The sequence below is a fragment of the Rhinolophus sinicus genome, chromosome 3 (assembly GCF_057876585.1).
Source record: "Rhinolophus sinicus isolate RSI-liver-muscle chromosome 3, RSI-T2T, whole genome shotgun sequence".
In the NCBI taxonomy this organism is placed as follows: Eukaryota; Metazoa; Chordata; class Mammalia; order Chiroptera; family Rhinolophidae; genus Rhinolophus; species Rhinolophus sinicus.
In genome coordinates this window covers 180,570,938-180,589,748 of record NC_142503.1, presented here as the reverse complement: position 1 = coordinate 180,589,748, position 18,811 = coordinate 180,570,938, and the positions used below count along the sequence as shown (strand labels likewise).

Here is an 18,811-nt window from a genome sequence, read left to right as displayed (position 1 = left end):
AAGGCACTTCGGCTAGGGCGCCTGCGCATCGTGCTCTCCTTCCTTTTCCCAACTCGTCTCAGAAAGACCCGCCCCGGGGTGCGTCGCTCGCACTGGAAGCAAGCGGAAGAAGATGGCGCTCACCAGGTGGGTTGTTGATTCGGGTCATCGATACGGAAGGGTCTGGAAGTACCCACTTTTTTCATTTCTCTGCCCACACTCTCCGGGCGGTAAGCAGGCTCGGGGAACAGCGCGACGTGGGCTGAGACCACGGCTAGGCCCTCCCGCCGACCACCGGGGCGACTAGGCCTCGCGAAAGCTGGGGTCTTTCCTAAGTGGCTTCCCGGGTTGAGTTCGCCCCCTCCCTAAGGCCGGAAGCAGCGGTGTGGTGAATAGTTCTCTGGCCTCAGATGCCGAAGAGTTGCGCAGGATTTTCGCTTACGCATCTTGGGGTTGTGGAGAGGGCTCCCTCGGCTCCGCCGCTCGTGTGGGCGCGATGCGGGTGGAGGGCAGTGGCTTTTTTGGGCGGAGTGCAGCAGGCAGAAGGTGACTGCCTGGCTTACGGCCGGTTGTCTGCTGAGGTCTTTCTCTGATCTCCGTCCCAAACAAGGATTCCTGGGGGGGGGAGGGGGAAGGGGGGGCGGCACTGAACAGACTTTAGCCACTGTAGTGGCAGGTGTCTACGAAATTGCGCCGCTGCCCCGCGCTTGAACTTCAGACCTTAGAATTTCTTCCGTAGATCGAACCACTTCAGATTTTTGCTGTTCCCGGTTGCCTTGGTAACCGCATGTATCGTGGTCCCGCTTTTAAGAAAAAGATGCTGAAGTGGGAGATGCCAGGGAGTTACGTAACTCCTACTTGTCCGCGACTTTGCTGACCCATCTAAGGAGAAAAACTTTCCACGCAGTAGGAAAAGTTGAGTGTCAAAGAGGTGTTGTAAAGAAAGTGATGATTTTAGGATATTCATCCCTCGAGCTCCCTAAACACACTTTATTCTCACACACAGATTTCCTGGCTCATGATAATTATGAATCCTAAAGATGTTTGAATCAGAGAATTCTTTTGGGAATTACATTGGGATGCCCTGCTCTATCCTCGGGCTTGTGTGTATACAGAAGGAAATCTTGACAGTCTGCGGGAAGGTGGTGAAGAAGCCATGCAGATACGAAACAAAACACACAATGCTTATTTGTGTAGTGCTAACCTTAAGTGGAAAAGGAATTGAATGGACTGGAGAGTTTCCTTTAGTAAACGTCGCAGCATCAAACATTCGATTGAATTGCCCTCTAGGTGGGAGGCACTGCCACGATGACAAAAAGTTTTGTGGAAAGGTGAAATTTGAAAAGGACACGCAGGAAAAATACCACAGGTGTTGTGGGTATTGTGTGCTTAAAATTGCAGTTGGCACAGTGTAGTCTGTAAATAGCTTGTCTTGGGGACTCCATAGCTTTCTGATTTTGTTGAGTTCTGGCTGATTTGATTTTTAGACAACATGGCCGCACGTTTCCAGGTGAAGTGTTATTTTGAAGATCTACCAGGGATTCTTAACAGCAAGGGCTTGACATTCTGGTGTATTACAGTCTTATTGTCATCGGTGTTTGTTGCTAACTAAAGATTTAAAATCATACTGGTGTAATTATCTAAATTCACGTGTATTTAAGGTTATGTATCGAATAATATAACTTGCATTTAATGTGCTTTCTTTAGTGAAGGGGAAAGGGTACATGAAGATATCTCAACAGTGGCACTATTGATAATGCATTGTCGGATGGGGCTGTCCTGTGCACAGTAAGATGTTTAGCAGCATCTTTGTCCTCCACCCACTAAATGCTAGTGGCACTCCTACCCCCTCTGCACACCACATCCCCAAATCCTGACAATCAGAACGTCTCCAGACATTGTCAAATATCTATATTGTATTTTGCCCCCAGTTGAGAATCACTGAGGACTTTCTGCTTGCATACACAGCCCACTATGTACCACCTCTCCTCCCCCCACCCAGCAGTGTGCCTCTTTGGGAGAATGTCATCTTTTACGGGAAACAACTAAGTTAAGACCATCTGAAAGGCTAGTGTTTATTCTGACCTTAATCCAGGCCAGTTTGCCTGTTTACTGAATTGTCCAAACTGCTTTGGCAGACTGCCTGCTTTTTTATCATTTTATTGACCAATTCTTCCAACAGGAGGTAAAGAAAAGAAAAATGAAGCATAAGTAAATATTTTGGCTTTTTTGTAACTGTCTTTGTGTCCCTCCTATGTATTGGGTTTATGTAGTTTACTGAAAATAACTATGGCAGAAGCCCAAAACTTTGGGCTCCATTTATCCATCTATCCATCCATCCATGTATTCATTCACTCATTCCATTATTTGTTGACGGTCTACCACGTACCAGGCCCTATTGTAGTGAAGGTTTCACAGTACTGAATCCGTCAGGCAAACTTCTTGTTCTCAGAGAGCTTACATTCTAGGAGAGACAGACTATATGTGAGTAAATAAATCAATATGCAATTTTAGGAAGTAAGTACTAGGAATAAAATAAAGATGTGAGGTGGACTGCAGTTTTGGACAGGGTGCTCAGAAAACAGCTCTAGGGGCTTATAATTGAGAAGAGAATGCCAAGAAGCAAGCACTCAAAGATCTGTGGAAGAGTTTTCTATAAAAGCACCATAGGAAAAAATACTCTCAGTAAGTAAATAGAATATTTTATGGCAGAGGATATAGCAAATGCAAAGATGCTGAGATGACTTGTTTAAGGAAAGGTAAGAAGACTATAGTGATATAAAGATGGTGAGTGTGAAAGGTATTTACTGTATTTTTCCTGCATACATTTAAGTAGCCCCTGCTGTGAGCGAGACTGCCTGGTGAATTAAAGATGAAAGAAGCAGAAGCCGTGATTCCTACCCTCAGGTTATTCACAGTTTAGTGAGAGAAAAACGGGTAAATGAAGAAATTATTGCAATAGTTAGATAGATGTTATAGTAGTAGTTAGACACAGAGGATCTTGTGGTATAGTCCAGATGGGGTGCAGCTAACCCAATTTGGGGGAATCAGAACAGCTCTAAATTACGAAATATCTATGGAACACATGTTATATTATGTGAAATATCTGTTAATTTTTGATTCTGGGCACCATTTGCCTGCATTCTAGTCAAATGTTTTTACTGTATAACTCTGAGTACTTATTTCTTTCCAGATATAACAAAATGATACTGAATACTGCCACAAATCATTGAAAAGTTTGCTCTTTTGCTCAGAGGAAAAACTCTTATAGGAAAATAGTCTCGTGTGGCCAAATTGCAATAATCAAATTAATTGTAAGAATTTTTTTTTTTAATTCTGATATTTATTCTCTTTGCTTACAGCTTTTTACCGGCACCTACTCAGCTCTCTCAGGACCAGCTTGAGGCTGAAGAAAAGGCGAGATCCCAGAGATCACGACAGACCTCGCTGGTCTCCTCTCGGAGAGAACCTCCGCCATACGGGTACCGGAAAGGCTGGATACCTCGCTTATTAGAGGTAAAGAAGGATCTTCAGTTTGAATTGATTAAATTGTGCTGAAATTTGTTATAGCACCTTTGTAAAATAAATTTAAACCCTAGACTCTCCACGTATGAATGTCGGTATAATAGAAATTCTGGTTGTGAGCTCACAAGACATGTACTCCCCTCTGATGATTAATCGTTTTTTTCTTGCTTATTATCCCTGCTTTGAGCTCACTGGAGAATTGTATTAGTTTATATCTCTTCTTAACGTCAAACTGTTAAACATGTACAAAAGAAACTAATATACCCTTTATAAATCTAGAGATTATATGGAAAATAATGAGAAAGTAAGAGGGAAAAATGAAAGAATGAATTCACGTTTGGGTACCTTTCCCTTCCTTCTCTCCCCTACGTGCACAATACCATGTAACCCTGAAAGGACAACCTTCCTCCAGGGAAAACTCCAGCAGCGTTTCTTTTTCTGATTCTGGAAATCAGAAAAAGTGGAAAGAGCACTGACAAGGAGTTTAAAAACAAGCTGATTTTGTATGGTAACTGTGCTACTTACTATTTGTGCGACCCTGGGCAGATCCTAACCTCTATTTATCTGTTTTCTTATCTTCAATTTGAGAATGTTGTCATATGCCTAATATGCAGATTAGATGAATTTTTAAGAGGTTTAAGAAAGAGAATTTGAAGGTTGATTTGGAGGCAGTGAGGGAGAAGGGAAGAATCTGGAATGATCTTTTTATATCCTTAGCTTGTTTCCAAAGAACAAACTTCTTGGGCAGTGTCTATCTCCCTGATTACTCAGGATCCTATAGATCAGTTCAATACATATTCCTTTCTGTACTTCCAGGGCAGACTTTTATCTCGGGAGAAAAGCAAACATTTGAGTCTTAAATAATTTTGATTCCCCAAAACCTCCTCCTGTTTCATCAAGCCTTTTTTTTCTCCTCCCAGTATTCATTCTGACTCCTGCATATTTCCCTCTTCTACATCCCAAGGAGTGTACCTGCCCTATTAAAAATCTCTAATTGCCTATACCATTTATTTTTGCACCCAGTTATTTTTATTTTATCACTTTGTTATATTCTGTCATATGGTTATGACTCTTACTTTACAAATGTGAAGAGCACATGCCCTTAGCTTTTTCTCATATGCCTCTAAGCGATGATCATAGGGAAAGAAATAAGTATTCACTGGCTTGAAACTTGTTGCTTAGCCCCCTACAAGAAGCCATTTGTATTCTCAGCCTGTCCCATGTGTGTCGTTCCCTCTACCTATCAGAACTGTTTATAGAGCCTGGAAGACAAACACCTAGATCGTGACTTCTAGCTAACATATTCCCTGTTTATTTGGTTTTTTCCCTCGCTATCCTCTGGTCCTTATTCTGGAGTGTGAAGGCCAATCTTACGATTATTAAGGGATTTTTGCTGATGCTTTTGTTTTTGCTGATAGTGTAATTTGTGAGAAGCACAGGAAAAAGTAGTGATTGGCATTATCTAATAGAGGACATGAGTCTCTTATGAGGGATTATGGATGGTCTTCATTTCGCCCCAATAGATTACAGAGGTGGGGGTGGCAGGCATCATATTACATACAAGAAATCTCATCCTTGCTTCCATGTCAGCATTATGACATTGAGGTGCTATTAGCTTTTGAAAATCCTACTTGACTCTCAAAGGTTTCATATATCCTGGTGGAACAGAACAGTTTATTTGAAAATCAAACCAAACGGCCAGCTAATCTGGAAATACCATGAGTGCTTCTTGAGGGGAATGAATATTCTATGGAAAAAAGCATTGTGTTCTACTTTTCAAAGTAAAAGCGATGATTTTTCTGGCACGCCTACGTAATGCCACATCTACAGTTCTGAAGTGCTTATGATAGTTGAAGGACTAGCAGATCTGAGCATGTGTCAGATGGATGGCCTGGGTACACATAGCACCTTTCTTGAGACTGCTTTAACTATTTCTGCCTAATTTACAAGAAAATCTCTCTCAGCTTTATTGTTTGCTTTAAAAAATGTCAAACCTTTCTTTGGGAAGTAAGCATATTGTACCTAGGAAATCATATATCCATGATCTAATGGAATATTTGAGGAGGTCTTATAAAAGTGGTATTTTCATAAATTATTTTCATCAAACCTCCCTCCTCTAAATAATTAATTTTAATGTTTTTTCTGTTATTAGTAGTACTGAATTGCCTTTTTTGAGCTAAAAGAAAGGTATATCAATTTAATAGGAAATACAAAGTTTTTTGAAGTCAAAAGGTCTGGATTCAAGTCCTGCATATGCTAGCCATGAGAACTTGGGAAAGTCACTTCACTTTTTTAAACTTGAATTTTTCCATATGAAAATATGAGGTGTTGAAGAATTACAAGAATTAAATGAGATAAATGTGGATTATATTTTATAAATTATAAGGTACCGTGTTGCCCCGAAAATAAGACCTAGCCAGACAGTCAGTTCTAATGCGTCTTTTGGAGCAAAAATTAATATAAGACCCGGTCTTATTTTGCTATAATATAAGACTGGGTATAAAATACAATATAACATAACATAATATAATATAATACTGGGTTTTATAAAATATAATATAGGACCGGGTCTTATATAGTATAATATAATATCCTGTTTCCCTGAAAACAAGACCTAGCCAGACCATCAGCTCTAATGTGTCTTTTTGGAGCAAAAATTAATGTAAGACCTGGTCTTATTTTACTATAATATAAGACCAGGTCTTATATAATATAATGTAATATAATATATAGTATAATATAACATAACACCAGGTATTATGTTATATTTATATAATACCGGGTCTTGTATAATATAATGTAATACTATAAGACCAGATCTTATATTAATTTTTGCTCCGAAAGACACATTAGAACTGATTGCCTGGCTAGGTCTTATTTTCGGGGAAACAAAGTACTAAGCAAATATTACTAAATTTAACAAAACTATTTTAAAATTATATTTAATATTTGTTTATTTGCTCTCCCTTTTTTGTAATACTAAACTTCGCTGACAGGCTTTACTTTGTTCTACTTTAGAAGTCTTAGTTCTCTCTTCTAAATAATTGTATATAATCACCATTAGAAATGTGGTAAACTCATTTCTAAGTTTTTCCTGTTCTATTTCTCTGCTTCTCATGAAATACTGAATACTAGTATGTTATTAAACCCTGATTTCAAGAAAAAAAATTCTTTGCATTTCTGCCCCAACTATAGCTTGACCTGTTCCTCGCTAATTATTCTAAAACTAAAAATCTTTTCCTTAAACATTTTGCTTAATTTTTCCCTGCCACATATATAAAAGCTAGACTCCTTGCCATGATATAGAATCCCTTTCATGATCTGGTTTTTGTCTACATGCAGCCTTTTCACCCATGTGTCTGCCCCTCTGTCCTCTGTAGGCTCTAGCCCCACTGGACTCTCATTTCCTAGAACTTTCTGAGCTCATTCTTGCAGCAGGGCTTTCACCTTGCTTGCTATTTGATCTGCCTAGAAGATCCCCTTAGATCTTCCCACGAGTGATTTCTCATCATTCAGGCTTTAGCTCGCATGATACCTCTTCACAAAGGCCATCCCAGCCACACTATCGAAAGTCGCCCTTCTTCCCAGTCCCTTTATTACTTCCAGGGCATTTATCACAAGCCAAAGATTATGCTTTTTATATCTTTACCCCCTAGAATGTACACACCACAAGATCCCTGTTTTGTTTATTGCCGTATCTCTAACATCTTGCATAATAAGGGCTCAGTAATTATTTGTTAAATGAATGATTATATCTTGAATCTCAAATTACTATTAAATATTCTTTTTATTTCCTTTTTAATATATAGGATTTTGGAGATGGAGGTGCTTTTCCAGAGATCCATGTGGCCCAGTATCCACTGGATATGGGACGAAAGAAAAAAATGTCAAATGCCCTTGCCATTCAGGTGGATGCTGAAGGAAAAATCAAATATGATGCGATTGCTCGACAAGGCCAGTCAAAAGACAAGGTGATCCTCATTGATTATTTTTTCCCCATTGATAATTTCTTTGAAGAGTTTTTTTGTTTTAATTTGTTTTTTGCTGTTATTCTTTTTTTAAATTTTTATTTTTGTATTAGTTTCAGGTATACAAAACAACATAATGATGAGACATTTACACCCCTCACAAAGTAACCCCCCAAGTCTACTACCCCTCTGACATCGTATCTAGCTATTACAATACCAGTGACTATACCCCCTATGCTGTACTTTACATCCCCTGACTATATCTATATATCTATATATTTAATTATAGTTGACATTCAGTGTGATTCTACATCAACTTCAGGTGTACAGCACAGTGGTCAGGCATCTGCACAATTTATGAAGTGGTCCCCTCCAATAAGTCCAGTGCCCATCTGTGAAATGACTTAGACTAACTGAAGATACATGACTGTATAATAATATGAACATTACATTATGGCTTCATAACAGCAATGGCTTTTTCCTTTGAAATTTCCCAGATTGATGATGGCTTATATATGCTTAGGGTTTTCACTTGTTTTACATTTTAAAAACAATTATTTTATAGTACTAACAGTTTTTTAAATGCTAGCAAATTTTTTTAACTCTGCAATCCTAACACCCAAAATAAATCAAAATTTAATTTTGTCTGTAGTATCTTCTAATCGTCCACATATTTACAAAGTACTTTACATAGATAATTATTTTAATAGTTTATTTGAATATAATAAATTGTACAAACTTTCCCTTGATTAAATATAAAACTGGCGTTCGCTATCCAGATTTAAGATGATCCTGCTTATAAGACCAAAAATCCAAAGACCAAAAATAAAATTTACTTAATCTCATCACAGAGCAGCTACACTTAGAAGCAAGAAACAGTTTTTAAGAAGACCTAGTTATTTTCTTGTAAATAAATACTCCAAATAGAGGTAAAAGATCTCTTTAGAATTGAAGGTGTTGGGGAAAATACTTACGAGCCTTCAGTACCAGGCTCTCTCTCCCAGACAGTTTCATTTTACTCTCTAAAATAGCACTAAAGGTAACCCATCCATTGTTCCTACATTATTGCTGATGAATTTTTGGGAAAACAATTATGCAGTCATGCAGTTTACATCTCAGGTTTCACCTGGGCTCCCTTGGTGTTCCTCCAAACTTTAACTCCTCCTGTCAATAGGTGACTCCTTATCTATTTGCATATAAAGACTATAAGAAAATTGTCAGGTATCTTTATCCTGCACTTATCTTTTTGTCTTGACTTGTCATCTCTATAAGAAAGCTCTCCTACCTAAACCTAATCTTGCTACAAGTATTTTAGTGTATTCTGGATCTCATCCCTTTCTCTTCCCTTTATGACATCGCTTTTTCTTTATTATACTCAATGTATGCCTTTTACCTCCTCTTCTGCTGGCTCCTTCCTGTTAGCATTTGAATATGCTTGCTTTTCTCATCTTTTGAAAGAAAAGTTTTTCCCTGACTACCCCTGAAGACGCCCTTTAGCTGCCACCTAATTTTCTTCCCTTTCCTTCCAGCTTCTTGCAAGAGTTTTCTGCTCTCTACTTCCCCACCTCCCTTTCACTCTTTATTTCACTGTAATATGGCTTTAGTTTGACCAGTCTACTGAGATAGCTCTTTAGCAAGGTCTCTAAGATGTTTTTATCACAACGCATTCTCTTTGATCTAATTTATTCCCTTGGCTAAAATGCCATTCATGCTAATTGTCAAATCTGTGTCTCCAGCCCAGTTTTCTCTCCTGGCCATAACCTTATATCTTACTGTTTACAAGGGCAGATCTGTCTAGATTTCCTCAAAATACTGCTCAATCAAATCCAAGACTAAATGCATAATTTTCCACTTAATTTACCTTTTCTGTTCTCTAACGCAGTGATTGGCAGTGATCTCTTCCTAACTGACTATGCTAAAAGCCTGGGAGTCCTTTTTTCCCCTTATTTTATTGATTTATTTTTATTGCACTAATAATATTTTCTTACTGTGAAAAATACCAGTACTACATTAAGTCCTACCTACTTCTTCCACTTTTCTTTCCAGAGATAACTACTGTTACTACAATGATATGTATCTTTGCAGTATGTTATGGATTTACATGTTTATATGTATGTTTTCCCACTTTACATACACATATACACAAACATATATACCTTTTTTACACGAATGAGTTTTTAATACCCATAACTTCCATACACTTGCTTTTTTTACTTAATATTTTGAAGATTTTTGTTAGTATATATAGGTCTGCTTCATTTTAAAAAAAAACAAAAAAATCTATATAGAATTCCATGGTATGCTTGTGCCCTAATATTTTTTAAGCATTGGTGGTTTCCAATATTTTGCTTTGCAAACAGTACTTTATTTAAGCTCCATATACAAACATCATTTTACACGAGTGTTTGTGTAAAATAAATTCTTGAAGTGGACTTACTGGGTCAAAGGACATTCAAATTTCAGGTGTGACATGTAATGCCAGCATGTTCTTTAAAAATGCTTTGCTTAAAGTAAAAAACAAAAAAATAAATAAATAAAATTAAATTTAAAAAAATAAAAATCCTTTGCTTAATAAGCATTCCATTCTTTTTTGTTTCCCTCAATCACTCCATGTATTTAGTCACCATGATCTATCATATTCCCTTAACACTTCTCAGGTATATTCCCTTCTCTGCTACATAGTTCCAGCCCTTATCATTTCTTGTTGGATTTATTGCAGCAGAATCTGAACGCATCTCCTTAGCATTTTTCTTGCCTGCCTGAACAAATACATCCATGTGTATCTGTTTATCTTCCTCTCTGTCTTTCTCTCTCTCTCTACCCCGACATATACACACACTTAAAATCTTTCCATGGCCTTTAGGATAAGAGCCAACCAAGTTCCTAAGGCATACCTGACCCCTTATTTACCTTTCTGGCCTAACCTCAACTCTCATGACCGGAATTCTGAAATCCGAAAATAGTCCAGTTTTAGCCATTCTATTTACTTTCAATACTAAACAATTAAGACTGCCCTCCCATGCCAGGGAAGTGCTCTGCCTATTTGTCCGAGTAAATCCTGTTGGTTTCAATGACAACTTGGTCTGCATTGTTCTAAAGATACTCACCCTGATCCTCCCTGGCTAGACTGGGTATCCTTCCTCCTTATTCCATATTTTTACTCTATCGTAGCAGTCATCACCTTTGTTGTGATTATCTGTTCACTAATGAACTAGGTCATTTGACCGTAAGCTGTTTGAGGTCTGAGATTATATTTTCCTCTTCAGCACTTAACTTAGTGCCTGACAACCTGACAAACAGGCATTCACCAGTGGTCATTGGAGGAGTGATACCGATTTCATTGAGTAATAGAAAACCACTTCCGAAGCCAGTGAGGAAGCATAGTCCACTCCTGCAAAAGGAAAAATGAGTTCCTGTATATGCAGGACATAACTGGGAATTTACCCTGTGCCGTGGAGGGCTTCACCTGGCTCCAGCTGCCTTTGTTTTGGTGCATCTCTCCTTTGGAATAATCACTATTATTTTTTTGTTTTCCTTTTTGTTTTTTGATTTCCTATTTTGGAATAATCACTGTTTTTTACTGGTATGTGCTGCCTCTCTCTCATTTGTTAGGAAAAAGCAACACTTTAGGACAATAATTTGGCATTGGCAGTTTGTATAATTTTGAATGAAATGCAGTTTTAGCCCATTTTGCGTTGTATTTCAAGATTGGGAACCATGAATTTTATCTGATTTCTAGAGAATGAAAGTTTTTCCTTTCTCTAGCAAGCATGTATATTGGTGATTTTTTTGTATTGAAAGTAGAGTAGAAATGTTAAAACTGAACTGTTTTAGATTTCAGTCTCTACTGTTCCTTTATGCAGTAAAAGCCTTACATGTTTGTGTATACTACAGCCACCAGAAATGAGCCCTAAACTAGTAGTTTATAGTTAGGGTTCATACTAACCCTCCCTCTAATGGGAGAATGTGTGCATGTGTAGGGGCAGGGGGCATATAGGAAATCACCACCTTTCTCTCATTTCACTGAACTAAAATTGTTCTAAAAACAACAGCAAAAAGAAGCACAATGAAGATTTTTTTTTAAAAAATGAATAGGACCCTCAATGAATTGAGAAGAGCGATAGTGAATAGAGTAGCTACTTGGACTGTTTTGACAGCTTCTGGTGGATGTATTTCCTTACTGGACTTTATATCCTGGAATATACATTTAAATTCCTCATACAAATTTAATATATACTTTAATTTTTTTAAAAGTGGATGGATTAACATACGGAGTTTTTTAATGTATTTAATAATCAACATTAACTGAGTACCCATATGCATTGGCATTTGGAGGGGGGACACTTCTTGATTGTTTGGGACTGTCTTGAACATTGTATGACATTTAACAAAACTGGCACTACCTATTAAGCACTAGTAGTACCCCCCCACCACCACCAATTGTCTTAACCAGAAATACTTCACATATTTACAAAGCCCCAGGAGGGGAGTTAGAGGTGACAGCGATGCATTGTTTTAAAGCCACTGGATTTTTTTTTCTTAAAAGTAGGAATTGGCTACTAAATGTACAAAGTGGGTTTTAAAATATCTTATCATGCAGGGGGCTGAGCATAAGATGAAAATAGTTTATTGGATTAATGAATTTGCACTGTAATACAGAGATTTATGATTTATATCAGAGGGATCTGGTGTTCTTCAGAAACCAGGGAGTTGTCACTGAAATACTAATAGTGAAAGAGCAAGAATGGGAAGTGCTAGCTCTGGGTAGAAGAGGGGAAGAACAAAGCAAGATTCCAAGGCGTAGTATAGTAGGGCAGTCTAAGGCCGTTGATCGTTCTACATGTAAATCCCGTGTGCAGGACTTACTGGTAATACAAAATTGGGAGGGAAAAAAATTTTGTGAAGTAAATCTAGATAGAAATAAATGCCTTTTTTTTTTTTTCCAATCGTTACTTGAGTGATACATCTTGAAATAAAGCTTTGGTGTTTACATTTTTCCTTCTGAAATAGTTCCGTAGGAAATGTTACATGATATTGCCCAAAAGAATGCCTTCAACCTCTCCTTCCCCCCAAATAAAAACTCCAACAACTTTAAACTAGTCCCAAGATTACTTTGTATGTACCTTGTTTGTATGATTTCCCAAACTAGTTCAGCCTAAAGATAGTGTTTTCTTACTACAGCTGAAATGGTGAGTGTGTTGATAGGCTTGTCCTTTTAGTCAGTCCAGTTCTTTGCCAGTTTTCAGTAATAGAACAAAACCTGTTTCATAGGTGAGTTATTGCCTTATCTTGTTCACAAAGCTCGTTTGTGCTCCTGATACCTTTAAGAGTATATTGTATTTTTCAGATAACCCTTGCCAGCCCCTTTGCCTCCTGCGATGTACTGAGTTTCTTTAGCACATTTGGTTCTCAGGCAATAAAAATTGGGGGTTTTATAGTTAATTACCATGCAGGAATCTTGCTCTTCAAATGTCCTTCACTCAGCTTTGTGAATGCTAGAATCTTACTGATGCTCATTTAAAGGATTATTAACTTTGGAATACCCAAATAAGAAGCAGCAAATGGCTCTTGTATGCTAAATTAGTATCAAAACTTTATATTGAGCCATTTACTTAGAATCCCTTCCTATAATGATTGCTGTGTAAAAGTAATTAACTCTTCATAGTCTTGGTATTATTTTCTAGTGATTTGTTATATAATTTTAAATTCTTGTGGTGTTACTTTTCCATCCTGAAAAGAAATAAGACTTTTGAGATCAGTTACTAGGTGTGTGATCTTACTGCACTGAGCCTCACGCTTCTCACTAGAGCGAGCTTCTTTCCAAATGAACACTGAGAGTTTGGTGACACTGGTAGCTAACATATCAGTAGTACATGTTTTGTGGTAAATCATTTACACTTTCTTACCTGATCCTGTTCTAATTCCTGAGAAAAACAAGCTAGAGATTTCGATCTATAGCCTTGAGATACTTTTGTTATTTTTCTGGGAAACCAACAGCTTATATAGAATGTTCTGCAGGACCTAAAATATAATCGATTACCTTTTGCGTGGAATAGAACATCTCTAAAGTTCATGTAGTCATTCATTTGTACAAAAAATATTGTTTGCCTCCTGTGTACTAGGCATTGTTACAAGATATTTTAATGAATAAGGGATTCCTCATCAGTAACGTGGGTATAATCATTGTGCATACCTGATAGGGTTGATATGAAAAGTTAAATTAGTTAATATACCGTGTTTCCTCGAAAATAAGAAAGACCTAGCTGGACAATCAGATCTAATGCGTCTTTTGGAGCAAAAATTAATATAAGACCCGGTCTTATTTTACTATAATATAAGACTGGGTCTAATATCATATAATATAATACCTGGTCTTATTTTACTATAATGTAAGACCAGGTATAATATAGTATAGTATAATAATAATATAATATAATACTGGGTCTTATATTAATTTTTGTTCCAAAAGATGCATTAGAGCTGATGGTCCGGCTAGGTCTTATTTTCGGGGAAACACGGTGTAGTAACTAACAACTTGGATATCAACATTGTATAAAGCAAAAGAACAATGGCACAAAATAAGTGCTCAATAAATGTTAGCTATTGTTATTGCTTTAATAGCGGACACAGACAAACAAGCAAAATAGATCAATAATTTTATGCTGTGAGCAGTGTTTTGAAGACAATAAACAGTGCTGTGACACTGAATGATTGGGTGGGGAGGGATGCTGCTTTAGTGCGTGCAGCCAGGGGAGGCCTCGCCAATGCAGGCGTGACCTTTGACCTGAGGCTTAGAGCTTGAAAACTCACTTGAAGAACTGGGGACAACTCTCTATAAATGCCCAGAATTAGGGAAAAGCATGTTGTATTCCAAAAACAGAAGAGCGCATGTGACTGAAGCATAATGAATGAGGGAGTGAGGTACAGGGGGAGGCTGAAGCTGTAGGCCAAGCCAGCTCTGGTGAGTGGGCCATAAAGTATTTTTCATTCTGTTGTTTGGAGTAGGACATTAAGAATAACTTGCATTTCCTTTAATCGATTTTAAGGAATGTTGTAGTAGAATGCAATTATTGATATAAGACTGTGGTTCAGTAGCAAACAGTTTTCTTCTGCAGAAAATTTTTGAAGATCTCAAGTACCAAAGAATTTCATTTTCTTTCATATTACAAGTTGTCCTTTCTGTGTGTGTCAAAGAATTCCTGAGTCAAGCAGCAAAATCTAGAAGGCTGCTTATTAAGTTTCCAGTACCTCTTTTTTCCTATAAAATCTGCCATGTAAGTTTTTATGAAAGTATTTGAGAAGTATAGATGGGCATGGAAGTAAGAAAGTTTCTATTTTTTGTCACAGGCCTACCACATCAGTGTTAGTCTAAATGTTGAGCCTAGTAGAAATCAGATGGCAGTCCTAAGTTTGGATAATGAGTGTAAATAAGTTACGTATATAGAATGTGTTTTGTTTTTTTGGAGTGTTTTTTCATGGAAGATAGTATTCTGCGTTTTTTGACAATGGCACATGTTCCATTTCTTAGTCTGTGAATAGAGTTGATGCCAGAAAAGATAAACATTCTAAGTAGGGTGAGGTCAATGAAACTGTCCAGGCCCAGTGAATTTGGAGATTATTTTGTAACCTGACTTAAATTCTGATGAACTTGTAATCGAAGATAATGGTGCTCTGGGCGATTTATATCATCATTAATTTCAAGTCCTAGTGAGTCTCAGAAATAGGGATCACTGATGCATAAGGTTTTGTTGGCACAATTTATTTGGATACTGACTTGATTAGAAGATCTCAAATAATTTAAATGCATGAGGTCGAAGGAAAATTATTAGCTTATATAACCAGGGCAGCAATTTGCGTATATATTTTACGCTTCCTTGGTTTTAAAATCTAAAAGACAAAATCTGTGTCCTAAATTTATAAGTTTGCTGAGAGGACCTGTCGACTTCAGAAATGACTTAATGAGGTTACTTCTTTTCATTCTCTGTTTTTCTTAAGTCTGCTTGTGTTTGAACATTTTAGGTCATTTATAGCAAGTACACGGACCTGGTTCCCAAGGAAGTCATGAATGCAGATGACCCAGACCTGCAAAGACCTGATGAAGAGGCTATTAAAGAGGTAACTGGACATTGCTATACATAATTATTCTAGATGACTTTAGATCTTTGTTAACTTCCAAACCACTCAATGCGGTGTTTCCTATTTCAGATAACAGAAAAGACAAGGGTAGCCTTAGAAAAATCTGTATCACAGAAGGTTGCTGCAGCCATGCCAGTTCGAGCAGCTGATAAACTGGCTCCTGCTCAGTATATCCGGTATGAATTATGCCTGGAGTTCTTAGTTTGATGTTGGACTTGGTGGGGGTTGGGGATCCTGGTGTTCTTTCACTCTCCTACTTAGTCACAATTGTAAATCCAATTTTTAAATAATGACTTGAAGCCTATTCACTCTTTGTGAAGACAATTAAAGGCAGAACATTTTTTTTTAAGATATCCACTGTTAAGATATTATGCTGTTTTCAAAATATTTTTTGTTTTCAGAAATTAACAATTACAGCATTTGATGCAAACCGCAATTATTATTTATAGTTTTCTATTTATATGTAATAGGCATTATATAACATACATTTATATAACATGAATATTAACATGTTGGTAATGTATAATGTAATACTATATACTAATTATTATTTTATATGATAATATATTGTACAATGTTGATAATGTATTAATATCATTTATATAATAATAAATTTTATAATACTTCTAAATTTTCAGGGGTTTCACTCTAAGTTTGTGTGGAAGGATGACTCACACATAGATATTAAGGGGAAATTCAGAGCTGGTCGGGCTGCTACCATTGTTCTTTCTCTGTTTTACAACCTATCATTAGGCAAAAGCTACTAACTGTTAAGTTGCCTGCTGAGAGTATTGTGGAGCATTTTTTCCTCAAATGCAAACTTACAAAATACGAACTAGTATTTTCTAGACCTCTTATCTGTGAACACTGCCTTCCATAGTGGAAAATAGACAGAGATGGATTACTTGCAAACGAATATTATATTAGTTTACATTTTGCTTGTAACTCATAATTACTGTTCTTACCTCTGTTGCTATTTGCTCTGCCTAAATATTTTGCAATTTTCTATTAATACTTTGGGAAAGGAATTGACAGTGCAGTGTAGCTTAGGAATGTAACAGAAGAAAAATACCTATTAAAAGCTTGAACTAATTAACACCTTTAGTTTTATCTGCATTCTTTAGATACACACCATCTCAACAAGGAGTGGCTTTCAACTCTGGAGCAAAACAGAGGGTTATTCGGATGGTGGAAATGCAGAAAGATCCAATGGAGCCTCCAAGGTTCAAGTAAGTAGGTGGCTTCATGAGTATGAACCACTATTCTTAAAAAAGATAGCAAAGGAGAAAAATGTCCCAAATGTCTTATCAACAGGTGAATGGGTAAACAAATTGTGAGACGTCTCTACATGGAATACTATTGAGCAATAAAAAGGAATACAATTTTAATACACGCAGTAATATGGATTAATCTCAAAATAATTATGTGGAAGAAGCCAGACAAAAAGAAGTACACACTGTATGATTCCATTTATATAAAACCTTAGAAAATGCAAACTAGTCTGTAATGACAGGAAACCAGATCAGTGATTGCCTGTGGGGAAGGAGGCAGGACAGAGGGGAATGAGGGGAATAGGAGGGATAGATGAGGGGCACACAGAAGCTTTGGGAGGTGATGGGTATGTCACTGTTTCGATGGTTTCCCGGGTATGTACTTGTGTCAAAACCTAATCAAGATGTATACTGTAAATATGTATGTATGTATCACTAATTGCATGTCAGCTGAACCTCAGTAAAGCTTTTTTTAAGTAGGAAAAAAGCATATTACTCTATGAAATAACAGTATTGTAGCGGTGAGTTGGTAGTGATGGCAGGGTTGGTCGTGTTTTAATAATTGTTGAAGCTGAGTAATTGGTGTATGACAGATGGGCATTCATTATACACTCTCTCTGTGTTTGTATATGTTTTAAGCTTTACATAATAAAAAATGAGGAGGGGATACTTGAGACTTCCTCACTAAAAGGGGCAAAGTACATCACTCTGTGGTTGTGCTTTGATTTCTGCTTCAGGATTAATAAGAAAATACCCCGAGGACCACCGTCTCCTCCTGCACCTGTCATGCATTCTCCGAGCCGAAAGGTAAGCTTTGCTGTACTGTATAATCTACTTTGTACTCATGATGGTTTATTTTATAAATAACCTCCCATAAAATAAAGTCTAGATGCCTATACAAGTTTCACCACACTTAGCTTACTGTTTCTTTCTTAAATTTATTTTTCCAGATCAAATAGGGACCTGTCAAGACTATAATGTGTAGTTTCAGAGTACTTATGAAAATGTGTACAAAATGTTAGCTATTGGTTTTATTATTAACCTAACCCATACTTTTAATGGAATGAACGGGGTCTGCTCTTTGACATGAAGGATATTATCACAGTTCTAGGAAGTGAGTACCTGAGGTCATTAGGTCTCTGATTAATAATCTGAGTGGCCTTTTTTAGGGATGTTTTATTACCCAACGAAAGAACAAGTTTTCATCTGAAGTCACTTCAGTTTAAATATGGAAAAATCCTAACCAGCATTTATAACTGTCAAAAATAATTTATAAATTATTTTCCATTTTTTTGTATTAAAGTTATTACTAGAATCCATGATATGGGAATATTAGTATATAGTGCTACCAAACAAATGGCATTTTAGCCTTTGACTAAATTCATCCATATTTCTGCCATTGAAAAGAAAGATTAAACTTGGGTATTTAGCTATACTATAAATCTAAAAATGTCTCTTCCACTCTTTTCTCAACTCAGATGACTGTGAAGGAACAACAGGAGTGGAAGATTCCTCCTTGTATTTCAAACTGGAAAAATGCAAAGGTAATTAAGTTGTCATAAAATCGGTCTCTTAGTATTAGAACCTACTGGAAAACACCAGAGAGGAGCTTCAGCCTTGGTAATGTTAGTTGAAACCTCAGTATCTCCCTTAGCTGAATGTTTTTAAAAAAAAAAAAAAAAAAAAAAAAAAACCTACTTATGGGACTTCTTTTTTAAATGTAATAGAAATGTTAGTATGCCAGGCACATTAATACCATGTAGACTCTTTCAGTGACTTGTACTTATCAGTAGCACGTAGAGAAGGAATAGGTAGAATAGAGTAACAAGTCAATGAATGACGTAGTTTTTAGAAAAGTCAAATTTATATCTATAATTATTTTTGAAAGAAATTAGACCAATTTAAATGACTGTGTAACAAAACAGTACATGT

General features: G+C 36.8%; 1 protein-coding gene across 1 annotated transcript in view; it reads left to right on the top strand.

The window, feature by feature from the left end:
* SNW1 (SNW domain containing 1) overlaps nt 1–18,811 on the top strand; it is a 28,302-nt gene continuing 9,491 nt past the window's right edge. The window contains exons 1-8 of the mRNA XM_019733531.3: nt 1–126; nt 3,342–3,495; nt 7,314–7,475; nt 15,492–15,587; nt 15,678–15,784; nt 16,733–16,837; nt 17,617–17,686; nt 18,358–18,423. Coding sequence (XP_019589090.2) covers nt 113–126; nt 3,342–3,495; nt 7,314–7,475; nt 15,492–15,587; nt 15,678–15,784; nt 16,733–16,837; nt 17,617–17,686; nt 18,358–18,423 — 774 coding nt within the window. The 5' untranslated portion in view covers nt 1–112. The remainder of the gene's footprint in view (nt 127–3,341; nt 3,496–7,313; nt 7,476–15,491; nt 15,588–15,677; nt 15,785–16,732; nt 16,838–17,616; nt 17,687–18,357; nt 18,424–18,811) is intronic.